This window comes from Papilio machaon, chromosome 3 (genome assembly GCF_912999745.1).
Source record: "Papilio machaon chromosome 3, ilPapMach1.1, whole genome shotgun sequence".
NCBI classification, from domain to species: domain Eukaryota; kingdom Metazoa; phylum Arthropoda; class Insecta; order Lepidoptera; family Papilionidae; genus Papilio; species Papilio machaon.
The window spans coordinates 4,982,088-5,003,813 of NC_059988.1; the positions used below are offsets into that span (position 1 = coordinate 4,982,088).

The following is a 21,726-nucleotide window of genomic DNA, read 5'->3' on the forward strand; positions in this document are numbered from 1 at the left end:
GGGACACACAATTTTGTTGCAAAATATTTCAAACCTACATGGACACAGAAAAATGGCATAAAAAACCATTATGATAGTTATGTTCGCCGAATAAGATATCCCTGTCGGTCTATTTCTTATAATCACTTATAGTCATTAAAAGGTATAAATGCACTGTGGTTTTATTCAATATGTAGTATTTATTATAGCAATACCAAGATATGTCAATCAATGTCTGACTCTGACCCTGATCTCTGATTCTGTTTCTGTCATTCTGACTGATTGAAAATTAAAATAGATTAGAAGGTTAGCCTCAATTTGCCTAGAAAAAGGCAACACTGCTGCTGCTCCCTGCTCCTTAGAACACCTAGGACTTATAGTTAGGCACGAAAAATGGCGACTCTACTCCCTCGTTCTCTTGGCCTTGTAGAAAATGTATTTTTAAAAAATGGACGTAAGGTAAATTAGTTACATCATTGACATTTCATTTTAGATTTTATCATTTGAACAAACGATATATTTTACGTTATAATTAATTACATATTCATGTCACTTCATGTATTAAACCAATTTGCTTTTTGTAGTAGTACTTTGGGTTATTTCTCATAATACGGTTACGTACGTAAATACCAATACAAAATGTAATGAAATATTAAAGTTATTGTTACCTTTTTCGAAAATTAGTTCAATTTGACCTTGTCCCAACCTTACGTCCAATGTACGTAACAATGTTTATTTTTTATTATTTTATCTGAGATGTTTAGATACAAATATTATATTAGTTTAATTCCTGTGATATCCATTTTTTTTATTCACTGTAGATAAGTATTACATATCAAATAAGAGGGGCTGAATCCCTACAATTATAAAAAAATTCTTATTATTAATATGTAATGTATAAAATTGTGACATTAAATTGTAAACTTTCATGAGACATAACAATAAATTAATTAAGAACAGCTTACTCACGTATTTTCGTTGTGAGCCATATACGTGAGCCACCGTAAGCCGTCCGTTAATTTTGACATTGTCTTAATTTAGATACTGGCCCCAACATCAGGCAGCAGACTAACAAATAAACAACAAATCAGAAATCTAAATGTCCATGAATACATCAGCTATACTTTACTGCGTGACCATGGTATACCTGTCCCAAAATTTAATGTTGCAAAGACCAAGGAAGATGCTGTTAAATTTGCTACAGAACTTAACACCAAAGATATTGTACTCAAGGCACAGGTAAGTAAAAAGATAAAATGGTGTTAGAATTGTTATTCATAAAATTAAAAAATATGTATATGTTATATTGGTGTTATCCTAAGGTCCTTGCTGGAGGCCGTGGACGGGGATCATTTAAAAATGGTCTTAAGGGAGGAGTTCGCATGGTTGACAAGTAAGAATTTATATTATTAGTAAAGGTTAAATAAATTTTAAAACTTAAATATTTTTAAAAACAAAGAAAGTTGAAAAAAGTTGTTTTCAATGGTATTAATTAGTGTTTATGATTTTAGTCCAGAAACTGCTGGTGATATAGCTGGTAAAATGCTGAATCAATATTTGGTGACCAAACAGACGGGGGCTGCAGGCCGCATTTGTAACATGGTCATGGTTACTGAGAGAAAATTCCCTCGCAGAGAATTCTATGTGGCAATCATGATGGAGCGTAGCTTTAATGTAAGATTTTTAAATAATAGTACAATGCTATTGACTAAATAGCATTAATAGAACTTATGATTTACATATCTTTTATTAGCAAAAGGTAGCAAATGAGCAAGTGGTCACTTGAATTTGTCTAAAGTGAATGTTGTCCTTAGATATTTGCAAATGCAGCATTGCCTAACTTTAATCAATAATGGAGGGAATGCACATAAAGTGGATAATTCCCCTTTCTATTTGTCCCCTTCTCTACCAAATTAACCTCCCCTCCCCTTCTTTATAAGATAAGGCTGGGAAGGGCAACATGACAAATTAGGCTTCCAGCATGCACATGCTCACTCATAGGAAACACTGTATTAATTCCACTTTATGTCTGTCTTCTGTGTAGTCATGATTTTGCACCAATATGCCAGTGCATTCATGCAAAAGATGCTACTGGGTGATGTAACATTGTATGCCAATTTGTATGTAAATTGATTTTTGAACTATGGAAAAATAACAATTACTTTGAACTTTTTTCTTTGGTCCATAAATTTTAAAATTCTGCTCAGTCAGATCTCTTTAGCCATGTGGAGGTTATGTAATAATAAACCATCAACAATTTTCTCAATTATGATATTAAGATATATTGATATTAAGTAAGATATGTTTTATCAGGGACCTGTTATAATTGCATCATCACAAGGTGGTGTGAATATAGAGGATGTCGCTGCAGAGAACCCGGATGCCATTACCTACGAGCCCATTGATATTATGAAGGGCATCACCGATGAACAAATATGCAGAGTTGTCGAGAAGGTAACAATTTAATTATAATATCAGTGATGATGTCTATAACTCATTTTGTTTAAATTTTCAAAATCTAAAAGAGTTTTGAGGTAATGTTTTAACTAGGACTGTTACTTTGTCTCTTAAATTGTTTCAAAACGAAATCATTAGAGTTAAGAATTACCCTCTTAAAAATGTCATACTGCTTTTTTAAGTCTGATTTTTTGGTTTAACTTTTTAACACATTCCATAATTGTGTTTTAATTATTACTTGTCACAGATTGGTCTCAGTGATCATGCAGAGGAAGCACACGGAATGATTAAAAAAATGTATGATCTATTTTTAAAAAAAGATGCTCTACTGATTGAAGTGAACCCTTATGCCGAGGATGCAATTACTGGCAAATGTAAGTTAAAATTCTTTGTAAATATTTTCTCTAGACCAGAATAATCATATGTTTCAATAAATTATTACATTTTCTGTCATATTACAGACTTCTGTTTAGATGCCAAATTCCGTTTTGATGACAATGCAGATTTCAGACAGAAGGAATTATTTGCTCTAAGGGATATCACTCAAGAGGATCCAAAGGAAATTGAGGCCGCTAAATTTAACCTCAATTATATTGCTCTCGATGGTAAGATCACGTTTCAAAATGTATAGTATTTTTCCTGCGCACTCTTCTTTCTTTAACTAAGAAAATAGAGTTTATTAATTAACTTTGGGATGCTAAATAAAAGTAAAAATATCAGGCAACATTGGGTGCATGGTGAATGGGGCGGGGCTGGCCATGGCCACCATGGACATCATCAAGCTGTACGGCGGCGACCCCGCCAACTTCCTTGACGTCGGCGGCGGCGCTACCGCACAAGCCGTCTCCGTAAGTTATAGATTAATAATTGCTTGTTGTAAACTTTTTTTTCCATAGCGAATTACATTTTCGTTTCATGTATTTCCTTATGTACAAAAAACTTTTGGGGTAACCATCTTGTCGGGGATTCAACAAGCTTTGTACCCATTTGTTATAAATGATATTTATTAATGTTACAGGAGGCATTTAAGATCATCCTGTCCGACCCGAAGGTGTCGGCCATCCTGGTAAACATTTTCGGTGGTATCATGCGCTGCGATGTGATCGCGGAGGGCATCATCACCGCCGCCAAGAACCTCAACATACAGATACCAGTCATCGTACGTCTGCAGGTACATCACACATCTACTTTACATGTACTATGTTATATTATATTTAATAAAAAAAATCACTTATAAGCTCGCTGCAGTGTTATGTCTTGGTTCAAAGCTGATAACCTTATAACCGATTTACTTTCCTTGTTTACTCTTATGAGTACTAAATATAATAATATTGATCGTGAAATTAATAGCCTGTGTTAATAATAGTAAAATAATACCACAACAAAGATACTAACTAATGGGTCAAAGTGCCAATAGCCAGATTATAGTTGAAAAAATGTATTTATATGATACGTAGGGTACTAAAGTGAACGAGGCCCGCAAACTGATAGCAGACTCTGGTCTGCGCATTGTGCCGCGCGATGACCTGGACGAGGCGGCACAGCTGGTGGTGCAGCTGTCGGAGATTGTCGCACTCGCAAAGAAGGCCGGTGTCGAGGTGCAGTTCGACATACCACGATACATGATCGAGAAGTAGATCACAGTATTACTTAGTCTCACGCTGACGTACCGAGGCAAATTACCACCTTCAATAGTATATTTATTAGTTGGATGATCTACTTATTTTAAAAAAATCATCAGATATCCCTTGCAAGAGTATTGTTTATTATTTATTTGCCTCGGACGGACAGTATTAGGTATTTTCATCGTATTTAATCTCATTAGATTGTTTCGAATACTAATCATGTAAATCATAATTGCTTACTTTGTATTAGCAAGTGAATTATTTATTGTATTATTGCAATTGTATAACTTTTAAGAATACATTGTGAGCTGTATTATTTATTTCCTATTGTATTAGAAATGTATAAACATAAATGCTGTTTTTGATAATTGGTTCATAGTATTTGTGAGACATTCGTAGTGTCGCCATATTTAAATTATTTCATTGTTTTAGGTAGATTTTGCTGTGTCAATTGAGAATTATTTCTGTTTTTATCCAAAAACATTAAAACCATTGTAATTCAGTAAAAAAACAATCCTATCCTATTTATTGAGTCAACGCTAGGAATAAGTAGATGTTATTTTTTTATTAGTTTGAAATAAAGTATGATATTATTACATGTTACTGTACTACATTCTACGCCATTTACGATCCGATCCACAGTTTGGGCAAATTTTTGTAACATTTTCTATATGTGTACAAATAAGTTGTCTGTAAAGTTGTAGAATGCTAGTGCCTCGAGTTGTATTTATTTTGCATAGTATTAAATGTTGAAGTTAAAAATACGTTAAACCTACCGGTTGTAATTTATTTCGATATAAAAATATATTTGCAATACTTTATATACCGATTATATATAAACGTATTTATGTACATTGTTTGTAGATACAATTTATTGGTTGTAGTATTGATGTAACTATATGTTCAGTTTGTTTATCGTGAATACAAAGTACAATATGTACCAAGATTTATTTAGTAAAGTAATCTTATTGTTGTTACAAGTAATAAATTCATAACATTACATCCAATATCTGTAGTTTTTATTCATTACCTTTTTAATTCATTGACCCTGAATTAACTATGTTTATTACCTAACAAGTAATTATATATGTACAAATATATTGATATGTAAAAAAAATAGTGAACAAGCATGAGATTAGAGCATTGGACTCTACAGTTACAGATTTGTATTTTATTAATATATGTGAAAAAACTTTGCAATATGAACTTTGAAGTGGTTACGTTATTATAATATATAACCCTTTTATCTCTAAGTCCAAAGTTTGTTGTCCAAAGAGTAAGGAATTATATATTCATATCATGGCATAGTGACTGCTGATAAAATATGACATACAATATAATTGATAATAGGTCCCAAGTCCACGAAGTCACTGCAAATTATATATGTTTACATTTATGATATAAGTATGAAAGTCGTGCTTATTGCATTAATTTAAAAAATGCGCAATCATTGCACGAATTATCAAAATAGAGTTCAATTTACGACAATTGTTTATCTGGAGATAGGAAAATGCCAAAGGTTGAGTTGTTTTAATATACAATAATAGTATTGTGTCTTTCATTTCTCAAAATATGCGTATGGTTTCCTATAGATTACTCGAGGAATGTAGAATTCTGAACAAAGCCTTAGTTATAGCCTATTAGTTATCGAGTATTATAAAGGTTAAATAAATTTGACATACACATATTGCGTGTTCCAGTACAATAATTAATTTCAAGGTAAGCCGAAAGCAAAGGGAATTAAAGTGTCGAACACATGTAGAAAAATTAACAACTTTAAAGTTATTTAACCACTATAGTTGAATTTTCGTTAATGAGAGATTAATTTCAGTAGTTAACACATTCATTCCCAGAGCTCACTTTATTTAATACAAATCATGGTAATATTGAATTTGTTAAGTTTATAGGAAATAACGATAATTTTTTTCCGAATTAAAATAAGATAACGGTTGTTTCAAGGTCCATCTTACTTACAAGAAAGGAGGGGAAAGGAGCAGCAGCAAAGGAGGTGGCCGTGGTTCAGGTCCTTGTCCACTTGATGAATTCCTATAATAAATTTTCAATACTGTCTACATAAACTTTGGTTTTGTTATTTTTATATTGGCTGTAACTTTACTATTTGCAATAAAATATACATGTAGTTAGAATATTTAATTTTTTTTTCTTTAACACTTGTTGAAAATGTATTTATTTTTAGGATTGTTTCGGTTACTATTTGTGAAAATATTTTTTAAGATAATGTTCCTATCAATATATAACTTTTCATTTCTGTTCATCGTGTTTTTTATTAATTTTTATTATTTTCAAGGAGTGATTTTTGAAACAAAATAGATGGGTTGAACGATATAAAAGAGTAAATGAAGGTTATTTATTACATAAATCTCATCTCAATCTTAATAAAACTGTACATGATTATACATAATATAATTTACTCTACAAATCATAGAGAAATATTTAAATATAACATTTAAATGGACACGTTTTCACTTAGAGAGAGGAATGAAAGCAATGTCTAATATGATACTAGTAACGAAACATAACTTGTTCAAATAAACGGTGAATTTCCACTGTCTTAACACTTGTATAACAACAATATTGACATTAGCGTTCTTATGCATGTGTTACGAGCGTTGAAATTCCCGTTGCCAGTTTTACACGAGGGCAGTCCAGTACTAATGTAGTTAGAACGCAGAGACTGAGTTGAAACACTAGGAGTACTGCATTGTTTACTGCTCTATGTCACTGTTCTGCCCTCGTGTATAACTAGCAGAATTGCACTGAGAGTGATTTGTGTGTAGGAGGAAATGTGTACTACACAGCCTCCTTGCTGGGTGTGGAGATGCCGACCGCCTCCTCATAGCCGCGCTTGCTCTCCTGTTTATCTGCAACATATACCACCATACGTCATGGTAATTAATTATTATCATATATAATGACTCAATAAAACTACGACATTAATGTTTGTAGTTTACAATTGTATAGATTTTCATTCAGCAGCTGATTATCGTTTTGTAATAAATTTTGCAATCAGATACAAGCGTGTTCATAGACATTCGATGTACCGTTATTATAGAAGCTTCTGGTTCGCAAACATGTTTCTAAACACAGTTTCAGTAGATTTTGATTGTCTAAAAAGTTATTACCTACCATTATTTTTCCGGGCTTTGCAATTATTTTCTATTTTATTTCCGACTCTAAGTTATTTTGGTTTTAATATTCGAAGTAGAGAAAGCTAAAAGTAAGAAGATGTTACCTTTTTTCGATGTTTTAGTTTTCTTAGATTTTCTATCCTTGTCAGTATCTTTCTTAGTTTTCTTATGTTTGTCAGTCTTATTCTTGAGTTGGTCGCGACATTCACTGTCGGTGTTGGCGAGTGTTGCTCTCTCGGCGTTCTCTTTGCCTTGCTCCAAATCCTCAATGAAAGTTGTTTCGGGAACATCTTTCTTATCAACTTCAGGTAACATTAAATCTAAGTCTTTATTACGTTTCGTTTTCTTTTCCTTCTTTTTATTTGAGGTTTTATCGGATGAGTTTTTAGAGTTTGTTTTATTTTTCTTAGAAGATTTCTTCTTTTCGAGCAGACCGCCGTCCGGCGACGGGTACTGTTGTATTCTTGTTGCTAGTAATTCTTCTTCGCGCAGTGGCCTGTTATAATAAAACATAATTTAACGTAAATCAATTTTTAATCCAAGCCTCTTTTATTCAAATCTTACTAATATTATAAATTCGATTTTTTGGATGGATGAATCTTTGAAGATATCTCAAGAACGGGTGCATGGATCTAGCTGTAATTTGGCATAGATGTAGAACATAGCCTAGAAAAAGACATAGGTTGCTAATTTTTTTTTCGTTCCGTGCCGACGTAGTCGCGGGCGACAGTTAGATAATACACATAAGACAGGCGTCAAGTTGAAGCATTCCGCATTTCATCTGATGAGTGTGCGTGCCGGAGACTTAATTTTATTTTATTTTTTTCCCCTTTCAAGTTCCCCTTAGAAGTGAATTTGACCTTCCCGAGCGTCCTCTCCAATGGGAAAAGGTCGCTTCACTACTTCAACGAGTTAAGGTGGCCGCTTGCTCATTTGCCACTTTATTATTAATACATGTACACACAACACTGTTACAACTTGTAATAAAATAAAATAAATGCTGTTTTAGCTAGTTCCATGTATGTGTGAGGTGTGAGGTGGGAGGTGGGAGATGAGAGATGGTAGGAGGAGGTGTAAGATGTGATGTGCTGCTCACAGGTCGAGGTCCAGGTCGAGGGCGCGGTGTGGGTCGTCGCGCGTGGGCTCGTCGTCGCTGGGCGCGGCGCCCTCGGGCAGCTCGCCGCCCTCCTCCACCGCGGGCCGCACCATGCGCTCCGCTTCTTCTGCAATCAACACGTTCAATTTGTATCACTTCAATAATAATAAATAAAACCTTCGGCTTATGTAACATTAGATAAAATTTAATAACATTGAAATATTGGTTTTTACATAGGTTTTATAACTGGCTCTTGCAATTTCCTTTGTTCACTATAGATGTAACCATGATCAAGAGTGTCAGTAGCACTAAATGTACCACAGATACAAAAAAAACACTTTAGATACAAAGTAAGTAAACACAGAGTACCTGCGGACTGTAGTACCGACTTCAGTGAAATTTCACTAAAATTATTCAAATATAAGTAATTTTTTAGTTCAGAAATGATTTGTAGCAAAAAATGAAAAAAATAATAGTTTTTTTTTAAATCGCTAAAATGACAAAAGCTTTGACATATGACGGATGACAGTCAACTCTTGACGCTTGCGTCACCTACAGAGCTTTCAGTTAAACGTTTTTGATAAAGCAATATGAGAATACATTAAAAATAAAATTACCATCGCTGTCGGAATCTGTGGAATGGTTCTCGGCTTGTTTAGTTTTCCTTTTCTTCGTCGGCCTCTTCTCTTTCTTTGCTTTTTTGGTGCTTTCCTTTAAGTACTTATCAGATCTCTTAGCTGGAAACAAAAAATCAAAAAATAAAATATAATGACCTTCACGGAATTGGACATCTGTATGTTTATGTGATTTAGATTTTATATATATATATATATATACTCACAGTGTATATGGAGGGGCACTTCGAGGGCGAGCTCAGCGACGGGCACTGCGGCGACATCGTCCTGCTGGTAGGAGCGCGGCGAGTCGTCCTTCAGGTAGTGCGGGTTGTTGGCCTGCTCCTGTCGCCTCGCCTCGCGCAACTGCACCACATACTCTTATTTATTACAACTGGAGATTAAGAGCTTCCATTTGGCGCGATAATGCTACAATACTCGTCGAAGATGCTGACCAAGATAAAGTACTAGGAAAACTTGATAACCAACAAAGTCTCACACAATTATATTTAATAACACAATAAGTATTCTTCGAGTCAAATAAAATATTACAAATATTACAAGCAGAATTATAAAAACAAAGTAAATACCATATGCAGTTCCTCTGGTGTGAGATGCGAGAGTGGGCGCGTCTCCTGCACGGGAGCAGTGAACACCGCGCCCCCCGCACCGCCCGCACCCGCACCCGCACCCGCCTCGCCCTCATCCTCCGAGCTGGAGCTCTCCGAGGACCATCGCTCGCGACACACCCACTTCTTCAGATCCAACCTGAAACGTTACATTAACATGAACACAGAGACATTGTCATATCAGAAAAAATCAATATACATAATGGAATATAGTTAGATTTGGCAATTCCGGTATAAGAGTCTTCTGATCTTGAATAAATCAAACATCGTGTATATAAAAAAAAATTTACCTATTCGACAAAAAAATGGAGTCTGCTAGAAGTTTATTAAAGTTATTTTTACTAAACGAACCTTAAAATGAAATAAAGACACAAATTGTATTATTAAATTATTTTAAGAAACTTACTCAGCGGGCATGGGCACTTTCTTCTGCGCCTTGGGTGCGACAGGTTTCAATTCGCCTTCGAAAAGGCTGGCAAGTTCCTCTATCAAGCCCCCGCTGAAGCCTTGCGATGTTTCTTCTCCATTTGTCAACTGTTCATTCAATTCTATACCATTACTGGAACATAAAAAGAAATTATAAGCACCTTCTGTACTTTAAATTGTACAGTATTACATATTAGTATTAAATATCATAAATTAGTGAAATGTAAAAAAAAATTGACTAACATCAAAACAAATTGTTAATCAATACATATTTTAGCAACTGTTTTGACATTTCTCTCAGCAATTAAAAAAAATCTTTGCGGTTTGGATAATTACAACTGTAAAAATGACCAGTTATCCATCATTATTGTTATTTCTATTTTTACAAAGATAATAATCCCAATTGTTTCAATAAAAGTATTTCGTCAATATAAACGGAGAGTTATATTTGACCTGTGTTCATGTTGCACTAGTGTGGCGATGTGTTCAGTGTCAGTGAGAGAGTCGGAGTCGGGCAGTGCGAGGATGTCGGGGTGGTGCGGGTCGAGGCGCGCCAGCAGCAGTGTCAGCATGGCGCTCGCGTTGTGAGCTCGCTCCTGCACCTCCATGTCCTCGCTGCACAGCAGCGGCTTCAGCCCCGACAGGGTCTCGCGGACCACCTGCATGTTAAGTGAATAGAAAAACAGTGTTAACATTACATTTTACAAAGACATACATAATTTGTGTTTGTTAAAGATGTTACAATGTTCTCAACAATGATGTAACATGAAAGTCTGTCCTCTCTTCTATAAGGTTCTGTTAAAATTACTGCTCGAAAAACAAAAACGGCCGATACGAATTGACCTAAAATGCTCCACCTAGATCGGTGGGACTACGAGTCACGTTGAAATATAAACAAGTTTGCTACAAAAAGTTTGTATGTAGTTGATAATAAAATAGTATAAATGATCGCTGACCGATTGTGCGGCGAGCAGATCGTTGCGCTGTTCGTAGACGAGCAGCAGACGCGCGCACAGTTTGAGCGCGGCATGCACGCAGACGGCGCGCGCGCGCATGTGCGCCCCGCCCACGCCCGCGCATCCCAGCAATGGAGATATGGAGTCGCGCATCACGCTCTGCTCACTGCACAATATACACGTCTTTATTAGGTGTCAAGTGGTCGAAAAACATATACTTCCTTGACTCTTTCATATTAGGTAGAAAAAGTATGTTCTAATTACTTCCACAAAAATGTAATTCTAACATTTATATTAGAATTTAAAAAATTAAAAAAAAAAAAATGAAACCGGAAAAAAAGTCTCCTAGTTCTAAACTACATCTACACCAATTTTTAGCCAAATCGGTTCAGCAGTTCTAAGTTATAGTGTAATCAACACAACTTTCTTTTATATATATAAATGTAAAGTTTGTCTAAGAATTATTTGATACATATATTTGGTAGTTATGATTTGTGTATGATACATACGTGCAATACTCGGCGAGGACGTATGCGGCGGCGTAGAGGACCTCGCGCGAGGCGGGGCCGGGCGGTGCGGCGGCGGCGCGCGCGCACAACGCCGCACACTCGCGCGCTGCGAACGCGCGCACGCCCGCCACGCGCGCTCCCACCTCTGTCAGCTGCTGTGCCAGGATACAACCTGCGCGCCACCACAACACACCCCACACATACTACTTTACTCGTGCTAAGAATTTTAAAAGATATCCCATGTTGAATAACCTCCATTATCGAAAACATTTCCATTATCAGTAAAGTTTCCGTAACCGGTTTGCTGGAAAAAGCTTATTAAACTAAATAAAACAATTAATATTGTCAAATCTTACCATGTTTAGCGGATGTTTCCATCTCGGTGAGCTCAGCGAGCACGGTGACGTACCACTCGAAGTCGACTACATGCTGGTAGTTGTTCTGAGAGCAGATCTCAATCATGCGGGTGAGCAGCTCGTCGCGGTACAGCGTGCCCTCCGCGCGCTCCATGTGCAACATCAGCTTTTTTACTATCTCCATTAAATTTTTTTTAGATACCTGCAAAAATGTACAAACATCCTTTATATTTAGCACTATAGAGATCAACGACGCAACATAATTTTTTTACATATAAGTTCATGATTTCACTCAGTAGATGTTGATTTAATAAATATTGTTAGATAGCTAGTTTTTTTTTGTAATGGCGTGTACTTAGATGTAGGGGTCTATTTTTGCACAATTTCAATAGCAAACTTACCATACCATAAAGAAGGCCCAAAGCTCTCAATCTAATTGACTCATCCTTATCATCTAAACACGTTAGCACGAGGTCCTTGTGAGTCTGCACTGACTTGGGGTGGGACTTGAGTATTCTAGACATTGCCAGCAATCCTAGATATTTCACTGAAACAATCATTAATAAAAGTATTTTATAGATAAATAGCTTTACTCCTGAATCAGTCCGCTTGCAATAAAAAAAAATCTTAATAAACTTAGCATATGTGTTCTTCTATAAAGGTAGAGGAAGACCAAAGAAAGTATGGATGGATTGTGTGAAAGAGGATATGCGTAAGAAGGGGGTAAATTCAGATATGACGGCTGATAGAGATGTATGGAGGAGTAGTACATACTGTGCCGACCCTCCATAGGGATAAGGGCAGGTTGATGATGATGATGATATGTGTTCTTCCAGACTGTGACAAATGTCATTAAGATCCATTGATCCGTTTCAAAGGTACCTTCAACAAAACATCCATCCATCTAAACATTCGCATTTTTATATTAGTAACTTACAATTCTGATCGCTGTCCTCGATGAGCACTCTCAACTTCTGTACGCAGAGTTGCACAGAGGCGGCGTGTCCCGGCATACCGCTGCTGATGCTGATCAACACCGCTATCACCGTGTTGATGCACTCGTATAGCAGTGACATCGCAGATGTACTGACACAAAAACACAATAACTATATAAAACATTCATATAAAGCTAGTCCGATGTCGGCACCGACTTAAGATATCCTGACAGATCTCTAACTGGTCGGTACCGACACCGGACTATTCTGTCAATAAGAAAAGTGGAGAACAATCATGTTAGTACATATTATTACATTGTACAAACCTTAAACTCCTGACTGTTAACTAGAATATATTGTTATGAATGTGAGAAAATAAAAAATGTCAAACTGTTTGATTTAATTTTGATAGTTGAAATAAGATCCTTTGTATAATAAATCAGTGTAATATTAGAAAATATAATAATGAAATGTGAGGAGCTATGGTGATTGTGATTTGCAGCTATCCATCTTGAATACAATTTCATCGGAAATAAATCTTGAAGAGGCAGAGAAAGCAACCTATACTTAAAAAATAGCGTAGAGTTAGCAAAACTAAAACATTAACAAACATATTATGATATCAGTTTTGTCAGTTTTCAAACATCAAATGTTATTTACATTTTAATGTTTATTGTAAGTTTAAAAATGTTTGCTGAATTGTTAAACAACATGTATTTATGTTAATGTTTCGGGAATGCAAACAGGGAAACTTGTTAAATATACCAAGTTGGCTAAAGGCACTATTATCCCTTTACCCCATAGAGACCACCAAACTATTTGCCAAACATCAAACTCACCTATGTATTAAATTAGTTAATGGTTCAATCAGTTTCTTGCCAAGTCGAGGCTCTAATGGGGTTAAGGCACCAAACTGGAACAAACACAATGATACTAAACTAGCTTATGTGATACAGCATGTCTTATATTGACGCATGGATATGACCAACTGGTACTCCATTATTCCATAACATTTTTGTTTGGTGTTATGCTAAAACTGTGTGATATTTCTTGTTTGTCCGCAGCAAAATATATAAAATGTGAATCATGCCAATTTTGTGTGTGTATTCTTGTATATATTCCTATATTGACTAATTCATTAAAAATTTGCAAATTTAAATATAACCTTGATGATATAAGGAAATATGTGACCAAAGTAACTTTTATGGCAAATGCAAATCTGTATAAAAAAAAAACAATTTATTCCTCTGATAATAAAAAAAGATTATTATTTAAACCAACATTTGAATTTTATAACTTTAAAATTAAAGTCCTTGATATGATTTAAATATTAAATCAATAATTATTTATTTATTAACACCATATCATCAAAAGCATTTGACTTGCAAATTTTAACTAAACCAGTTTGTGAGTGATATCTTTGTGTTATGAAACCTTCAGGTTCTTGTAATTGGTGATAAATGGTGATCATTTCTAGCAACTTGTCAACTTGTAAAGTTTAACAAGTGGTTTGTACCTGCAAATTAGATCAATGAGGCTTTGTGTTATTTTTCTTCCAATATCTGGTTCATATTGTGTCATTAAACCAAACTGTGGAGAATTCATAATTTTAATAAAAAAAAGAACATGGAAATAAACATCACCGTGGATTTCCACTGTCGATGCACAGATAAGAAATTTATTGTCACATTGCATTTTAAAAAGCAGAGATAATTTGCTTTTAAAATGTTGTTCTAGCAGTTAAAATCCACAGTAGCATATTGTGTTGTGTTCATCATTAGTTATATTAACTTTCAATGAACATAATTTTCTTTTAATTAAAACTATATTATTTTAAACTAGAAATAGGTAGAAAATTAATAAATACCAGTTTTATAATCTTGATCAGCATCCAATTATTTGTAGAAGTTGTCATTAGTTTAAAGAATACAGGCGCTAGTGATAAATAATTTTTAGGGTTCTTTCTTGCTAATTCACAAACAACATTTACTGCTGCAGACTGTACACCTGAAACAAGACAAATTATAAATTGTGAAGAGCTTCATTGACACAGTTGTTAAGTGCTTGACTGAACCAGAATGAAATATGCATGTCAAAATTTGATTCCCACTATGTACAAATATGTTTTTCAAAAGAAAAGTTAAGTCAAGTGAGATTTTAAGTTGTTTTTGTATAAGTTTAATTTTACTACTTATGACCACTGTATGTGTTATACCCTGTGTGTAATATATCTATATATAAAAAAAACAGTTCAGTCAAACATCAAAGTCAGTTTAGTTATTTAAGCTCTTGGCTAACACAATAAAACAAATTTACATACCTACTTAGTCAGTGAAAAAAAAAAGTGATGACAATATGTTTTGTACTTGTATTCAGACAGAGATAGCTCTTGGTTAAGCATGTGACTACTCACCAGGATCTGGATCCTCTAATTTTTCTTTTAATTTAGGAAATGCGGGCCTCAGAGCCTCTGGATACCTTAAAAATACTTTATACATCATGAGCACAGCTTTCATTCTCAAATATGGCTTTGTTGAACTCATCTAGAAAATTTATATTGCATTTTGTTTGATTTAGCTACATACATAAGTTTTAAACAAGAAAAAAGTTAAAAAAATATTTAACAAAAATTATTATTCATAAATTAAACAAAACAACACTCATATGAAAAGATAACATACAATTATGCGTGAATTACAAATGTCCTTTATTAAAGCATTATCAGTTTTATGTACACTTAAGGGATGTTCATCGGTCAAATATGTAACACATTAACAGTAATGATAACTTTTTTATTTACTTACCAATGTCATAATATCATTAGCCAAATCCCTTGCCAAGTCATGTGAAATAAAACAACTTAGACCACTTAGTGCAAGGCCTGCTTCATATTGGTTCTGAGCATTCAAATCTTTTCTTATCATATTTGTTGTGAGCATAAGTAATTCAGAGTCTGCGTGGAATGATTGGCTTGCTGCTAAATATCCTATGCGTTTGAAAGTAAATTTATTTGAACTCATGACTTCAATTATATTGAATATTGCCCATGAGATATCGTAGCCTAGCATTTGAAGCTGAAAATTATTTTAAATATAAATACTTTCTAATAAGATTTATGTTAAAAGTTTTAATAAGTTTTATGTATTGTGTCCATGATTCTTATTTATGTTTTTATAAAAAGAAACTTAATCAACAATCTGACAAAGTAGTTAAAATAAAGTGTCGTTTATAAAGTAATTTCTTACGTATGTCAGTTTCGCGACGGCATTAGCTTTCACACTGATATTATCTTGTCTTAGTTCTACTTTTATTTCTTCCATACACTGGGCTATATACTTTGCCTGTAATATGTAATGGGTTATTTTGAGAGATTTAATTAACACTTTCTTGAATTTATTCAAATATATAAATTTAATTAAGCACAAACACCAAGTAATACCTCATTATCTTTGTTATTTCTGATTCCTCGTACTAAATCAGTCAAATTTTTGTCAAACATTCTTTCAAAATTTCCTTTAACTTTCTTCAAAGCCATGATGAAGATTCTGTTTTCGCAATCATAACAATCTACGTTAAACTAAAAAAACTGTTTCTAATATCAAAATTATAAATTATAGATTTATGAACGATGTCAAAGAAATAATTGAATGACAATCTCCTACTACTACCCCCTTGCAATGTTGGCTTTAAATGTTGCAAGCTTTTAACGATTGTCTATGAATGACATCAGAGTATTTTTTAACTTTACCTACTGTAACAAAAATTGAAGAAGATTTCACACTTCTAAAGCACTCTATTTTATTAAGTTTGTTAAATTTTAGTATGCTAATTAGTAAATTAGCATTGTTAAGCTTATTTTCAGTTTTACCCATGAAAATTTTTAATGCAACAGTAGCGTTGCTTATCATAAGTTTTATGAATTTTACTTTTTTATACTTCATGACAGTTAGGAACCACTAAACTAGTCTTTGGCTGGGAATGGGAATTAGAGTGACAGTGACAGTCATAGTGACACAATGTGACAGTGTCAGACTGACAACTGACATTGATAGCAAAACTAATAAACAGAAAAGAATTCAGAATCAGCTTTTCTATCAAGATAAAGTATACAGATTTTATGTAAATCTTTTTTCTAATAATTTCATATCTATAATATGAAAGATGATTATTTTTCTTAGTGAGTTACAAAAAGAACATCTCGATGTATTGCATAAGCAGTCTTTGCAAGGTTAATTTTTACTAGATTTTTAGTTTATAATTAATTTATTATAATGTATGTATTATGTTTAAATTTGTGATGAAATTTTTCCTATGACATGTGATATTTCTTACAGTTCTTGTTGACTTCTGTAAACTTACTATAGATTATTTAAATAATGGAATTAATAGTGAGAAATATACAATTGCTGCCGGTAAGTATTTTTAAGTATATAACAGGGACCAAACTGAATGAAGTTCTTAGGTCTTGTAAGAAAAGTCTTAAAATTAATATGCTAATGAGAATTACCATCTCAAGAGTCAAATTGGTACAGTGCTTACTATTGTTCAGATACTTTATTTGCAGATAAATTGGGGATACCACTGGCTTTTATACAGAATTTAATTCAAGCTCTAGCCTATTTAATATTAGAAGGATGTAAGCATAATGTAAGTATTTATATGACATATTACTCCTAACTAATAAATACCTACTTATTTTGTAATCATTTTCCTTGTAAATTGTACTTCTTTGAATTTCTATTTTAAATCACTACACTCAGTGCAAAGGTTCTCTAAAAAGCCTTAACTAATACAGCAACAAACAAATATGTAGCAATGAGTAAATCAGCTCTGAACTAAAGTTTAGTTCACATAAACTTGAACCATTGAGCTGGGGTTCAAGAACTAAATTGGCAGCTCACAGCTCATCGTTACATATTATGGGTATGACTATATGAGTTGACAAGCTGTTAGCTACCTGGTGACTAGCAGTTTGCAGCTTGAAATGCAAAATCAAAACTTCTTCTGTAAAATTAATATGCTTCAAACATTTATATTATGTATTTGTATTGTTATTTTTAGTTATCACAAACAGATTTTAAGTCTTCACTAGCATTGGCAGGATTTTCAAATGAACACCAGCAAGTCTTGCTAAAGTTGTATATTACTAAGAAAGATGAATTGTCAAGTGCATTAAATGTACTTCAACAGAAAGAACCAAACTATCAGGACTTGACATGGCGATTTGAAGTTCAGGTAAAATTTTAATTAAATAATTTTTTTTTATACCAGAAAGTCAGTTATTAAAATTGTAAAGTGACAAATACCATAAACCCAAGTGGCTATAAACATTTGCTATGATTTAAAACAGATTTATTTATGAGGAATCAATTTTTAAAAAGCATTAAGTAATTATTTTTATACATTTCTTTGTTTCAGATGGCATCAAGAAGATGTAATAATATGATCAAACCAATGATTACCCTAAATTTAGTTGTCACAATACCCAAAAACTTTGGTCATAATGTAGATTATAAATACAAAGATGATGTTAAAAATCTAACTCCGGTACAAATTAATTCTTCTATACAAAATGCTAAAACAGCCAGTCAATGTCAAAGAATAATAAACCACTTCTTATTGCAATGTGATTTACCAAATCTAATACATCTCACAAATAAATTAGAACAAGCCTTAAAAGAATCAAAGAGCCAACATGTAAGGAAAGTGCAAAGAGCTTTATAGTTTTTTTAAAAGAAGGCACTCCATCTACAATTGCAGATCTCTATGGTCAAGGGTCGCTAGGGCGCGCTATTTCGACCAATTCAGATGGAAGCATGGCACTTTAAAAGAAAAATAACCAAACCTTTGACTTGTGTATATCATTAATTTAAAAGATGAATGTTTCTCATTCATACACATTCCTGTTCTTGTCATAATATTTTGTATTATTTTCTAAGCTGGCATTTTTTCGTTTATAAACAGCCTTAAATATATTCTAAATATTTATAGTCGCGTTTTATTAGAAGCTAGCGGTCGCCCGCCTTTCCTTCCAAGTCCCGTCAAAATCGGTCCAGTCATTCCAGAGATTACCCGGAACAATTGCGGTCTTGCGGACAGACATACAGACAAAATTAAAAGAAATGGTGTTTCGTTATCAGCTATGCAAATACATCATGTGTACGAATTATATTTATTCGAGATTACATATAATGTATAGATAAAAATAAAATGAAACCAGTAAGTACTGTAGATTAATTTAATATTTTACTCCCAGATGCTAAGCGATATGAAAACAACCATATGTAAAAATAATTCTTTTTGATAAACCACAAAGATCTTTAACCTGTCGCTTATATCCATTATAATTCTGCATTCCTTAACTCAGTTCATTTTATGGGACTCTTGACTCATTTCGGTTCGCCATTGGAAAATTTGGGCAGCGGTCGCTCCGCTATTTCGAATAATTAGGTGACTGTTTGCTCGCTTTCCACCTTATAATATATAAAAAAAAGACTCCGTCTTAAGACACGACGGTACATGTTGGTGTTGGAAAATAAGTATTAAAAGTTTCAAATCATCATGATTGAAATGATTGATGATATATACATAGTTTGTACATACCCTGAATTCATCAATCAAACTGATAGGTGGATTTTAATCTGCAAATCAGTGGTTTAGATATAGAACTACTAGCTGTTCTCGCGACTTCTGACTCGTGAAATACTGTCTTCGGGCAGAATTTTTAATGATTTAAATATTTTACTTAAAATTTTAAAATACTAAATGTCGCCCGTGAATCCGTCGGCGCGGAATTAAAAAAAGAAACATAGTAGTCTATGTCTTGTTCCAGACTATGTTCTTCATCTGTACCAAATTTCATCAAGATCCGTTGAGCCGATCCGTCTAAACAATCGCATTTATAAGGCTCAGGCTCAAGACTATCTGTACCAAATTTCATTTAAATTGGTTCAGTAGTTTTGGCGTAAAGCGAGACAGACAGACAGAGTTACATTCGCATTTATGATATTAGTGAGGATTTCCAAAGTGTCTGTCATTTCCTTGGGTAGTATTGATATAGATAGCTCAAACAACACGTGCTATCAGAAGTTTCGAGAACACATTTTTCAAAATGTGTTCTATTCCATACATTTATACATAAGCGGTTCTATCTCGCATGTAACGTTATTCAAGTTAGACCTGTTTAGAACTTTACATGCTCGTGTTGGTCAAAGTCGCGGCTCAAGTTTCAAATCATGTTTAAATACTGCAGTGGTCTCCATTAATTTCCACGATACAGTTTTAGTACGATATGTATCTCAAATATTACATGTTACTTCTACATTCATTGTTTATGTAATAATATTATTTTAGGTATTAAATTATTCCATTATAAACAAAATAAATTTGTTCATAATTTTCTACCCGAACTTCTCACACGAACATATTCTAGAACTCGTCACTCAATTAATTTATGTGTTAAGTAACGATAATTTAAAACATATAAATGAACTTTTTATCTTATGACTTTAGAATTAAATAAAAAACGCTTTTCATTACAAATAATTAATTAAGTACTCATTTCGGTATTTTACAGTCTTCAGCGACAGTTAGTGTACGTACATGTACGATTTCTTATTAGGTTTTTTTTTATTTCAGGTGGGGGAGTCTTCAAAAGACACCCTACATTGAAGTGAAGGACCACATAACAGGGTTATATAGGGTTTGACCAACGAAAATCCCCTCGAAGCCACACCACACTAGTACCAGTAAAACGATATCGCTACCTATTGTGGGCGTTTCTTATGACGAAGCACTACTCTTCAAAATATCTGAATGACGCCAAACTTGCAATGTTATCATCATAACGTCGATATGACATGATATCTAATGAAATATTAAGATAAATTATGATAAAAATATATTTCGGTTTATTATCTTCAAGTAATCATGGCTTTGCCAATTTCATGTTCAAACTATTTCACAACATTTCATAAGATACGAATAATCAGAAGCAAGTAAACTAGCGCAGTCATGGATCCGATCATTAGTATGTAAAGATACGACCAATGAAATGATTATATAACACGTGAGCATCGGATTTATTAGTCTACTAGTTGTTCCCGCGACTTTGCGTAGCAATTTGTAATTACTTCGTAAATGTTACAATAGAGTAGCTCTAATATTTTTTCTCTTGTCGCAAATTAAAAATACTAGCAGTTGCCAGCGACTTAGTCCACGCTGAATTCAAAAATCTAGTAATAAACATATGATAATAAAATGTTATTAATAATAAATAAATAATAATAGTATGCTTCCCAAGATTAAAAGAATTTTTAAAATCGGTTCAATAATTCGGCCTAATTAACGCAAATACACAAACAAACAAAATTTCTGTTTTATAAAATTAGTGTTGATTTACATAATATTTCGCACACTGTGTCTGTATTTCTTCGCATAAAAGAACAATGACAGAAAAATAGTTAAAAAAATAATTAGCGTCGAGAAATGTCATATAGATACAATTAATTTTATACAGTTGATAAACTATTTATGCAGTGTGTTTTAGTAAGTAAATAATTTTTATATTTTTTTTTGTGTGCCGCCAATTTTTGAAATCGTTAAAAATGTACCGCAACAAAAAAAAGGTTGAAAATCACTGCCCTATACAAACCAAAAATTGTATGAATAATGATATTTGCAGAAGTTGGGAATTAAAAAAATTGTTAAGTAATGTAAACAATAGTACAAAATACAAAATGCCACTTTATCACAATAACGAGAAATTAATATGTACATTACATTAAAAAAAAACGTGGTTCTTATAAATTGATAAATCTCATCCGCAATGTCTAATGCAAGTCGGCTACTTTTATCAAGAGACTAAGAAATGTTAGCAAATAATGATATTTATTTGCGGGGATAAAAATAAATGTTTCTAATGTATTGTACTTTATTAGTATTAGTAGTAAATTACTCATACGCTGAAAAATAAAGTACCCACAACAGTGTGTCA

The 21,726-nt window shown here is 33.4% G+C and overlaps 3 protein-coding genes across 3 annotated transcripts; 2 read left to right on the forward strand and 1 right to left on the reverse strand.

Annotated features, from left to right (window-relative positions):
• The first annotated feature begins 220 nt into the window (after window positions 1-220).
• LOC106712455 (succinate--CoA ligase [ADP-forming] subunit beta, mitochondrial) lies at window positions 221-4,130 on the forward strand. Its single transcript, XM_014505032.2, has 10 exons — window positions 221-438; window positions 1,021-1,218; window positions 1,302-1,372; window positions 1,491-1,653; window positions 2,293-2,433; window positions 2,684-2,810; window positions 2,898-3,041; window positions 3,157-3,284; window positions 3,455-3,607; window positions 3,894-4,130. Exons 1-10 carry the CDS (start codon window positions 373-375, stop codon window positions 4,071-4,073), a joined length of 1,371 nt encoding a protein of 456 aa, XP_014360518.1. The 5' UTR covers window positions 221-372; the 3' UTR covers window positions 4,074-4,130.
• Window positions 4,131-6,543: 2,413 nt separating this feature from the next.
• On the reverse strand, window positions 6,544-16,392 carry LOC106712456 (AP-3 complex subunit delta). Its single transcript, XM_014505033.2, has 19 exons — window positions 16,171-16,392; window positions 15,977-16,072; window positions 15,536-15,805; window positions 15,145-15,274; window positions 14,599-14,738; window positions 13,571-13,644; window positions 12,734-12,882; window positions 12,198-12,343; window positions 11,797-11,998; window positions 11,441-11,612; window positions 10,932-11,097; window positions 10,429-10,634; window positions 9,956-10,108; window positions 9,511-9,688; window positions 9,148-9,286; window positions 8,924-9,043; window positions 8,307-8,433; window positions 7,315-7,706; window positions 6,544-6,943 (listed from the first exon to the last, which is right to left on the reverse strand). Exons 1-19 carry the CDS (start codon window positions 16,264-16,266, stop codon window positions 6,873-6,875), a joined length of 3,027 nt encoding a protein of 1,008 aa, XP_014360519.2. The 5' UTR covers window positions 16,267-16,392; the 3' UTR covers window positions 6,544-6,872.
• A 423-nt stretch (window positions 16,393-16,815) lies between these two features.
• Window positions 16,816-18,697, forward strand: LOC106712361 (COMM domain-containing protein 2). Its single transcript, XM_014504880.2, has 5 exons — window positions 16,816-16,959; window positions 17,066-17,143; window positions 17,296-17,378; window positions 17,793-17,966; window positions 18,150-18,697. Exons 1-5 carry the CDS (start codon window positions 16,893-16,895, stop codon window positions 18,453-18,455), a joined length of 708 nt encoding a protein of 235 aa, XP_014360366.2. The 5' UTR covers window positions 16,816-16,892; the 3' UTR covers window positions 18,456-18,697.
• Window positions 18,698-21,726: the final 3,029 nt, after the last annotated feature.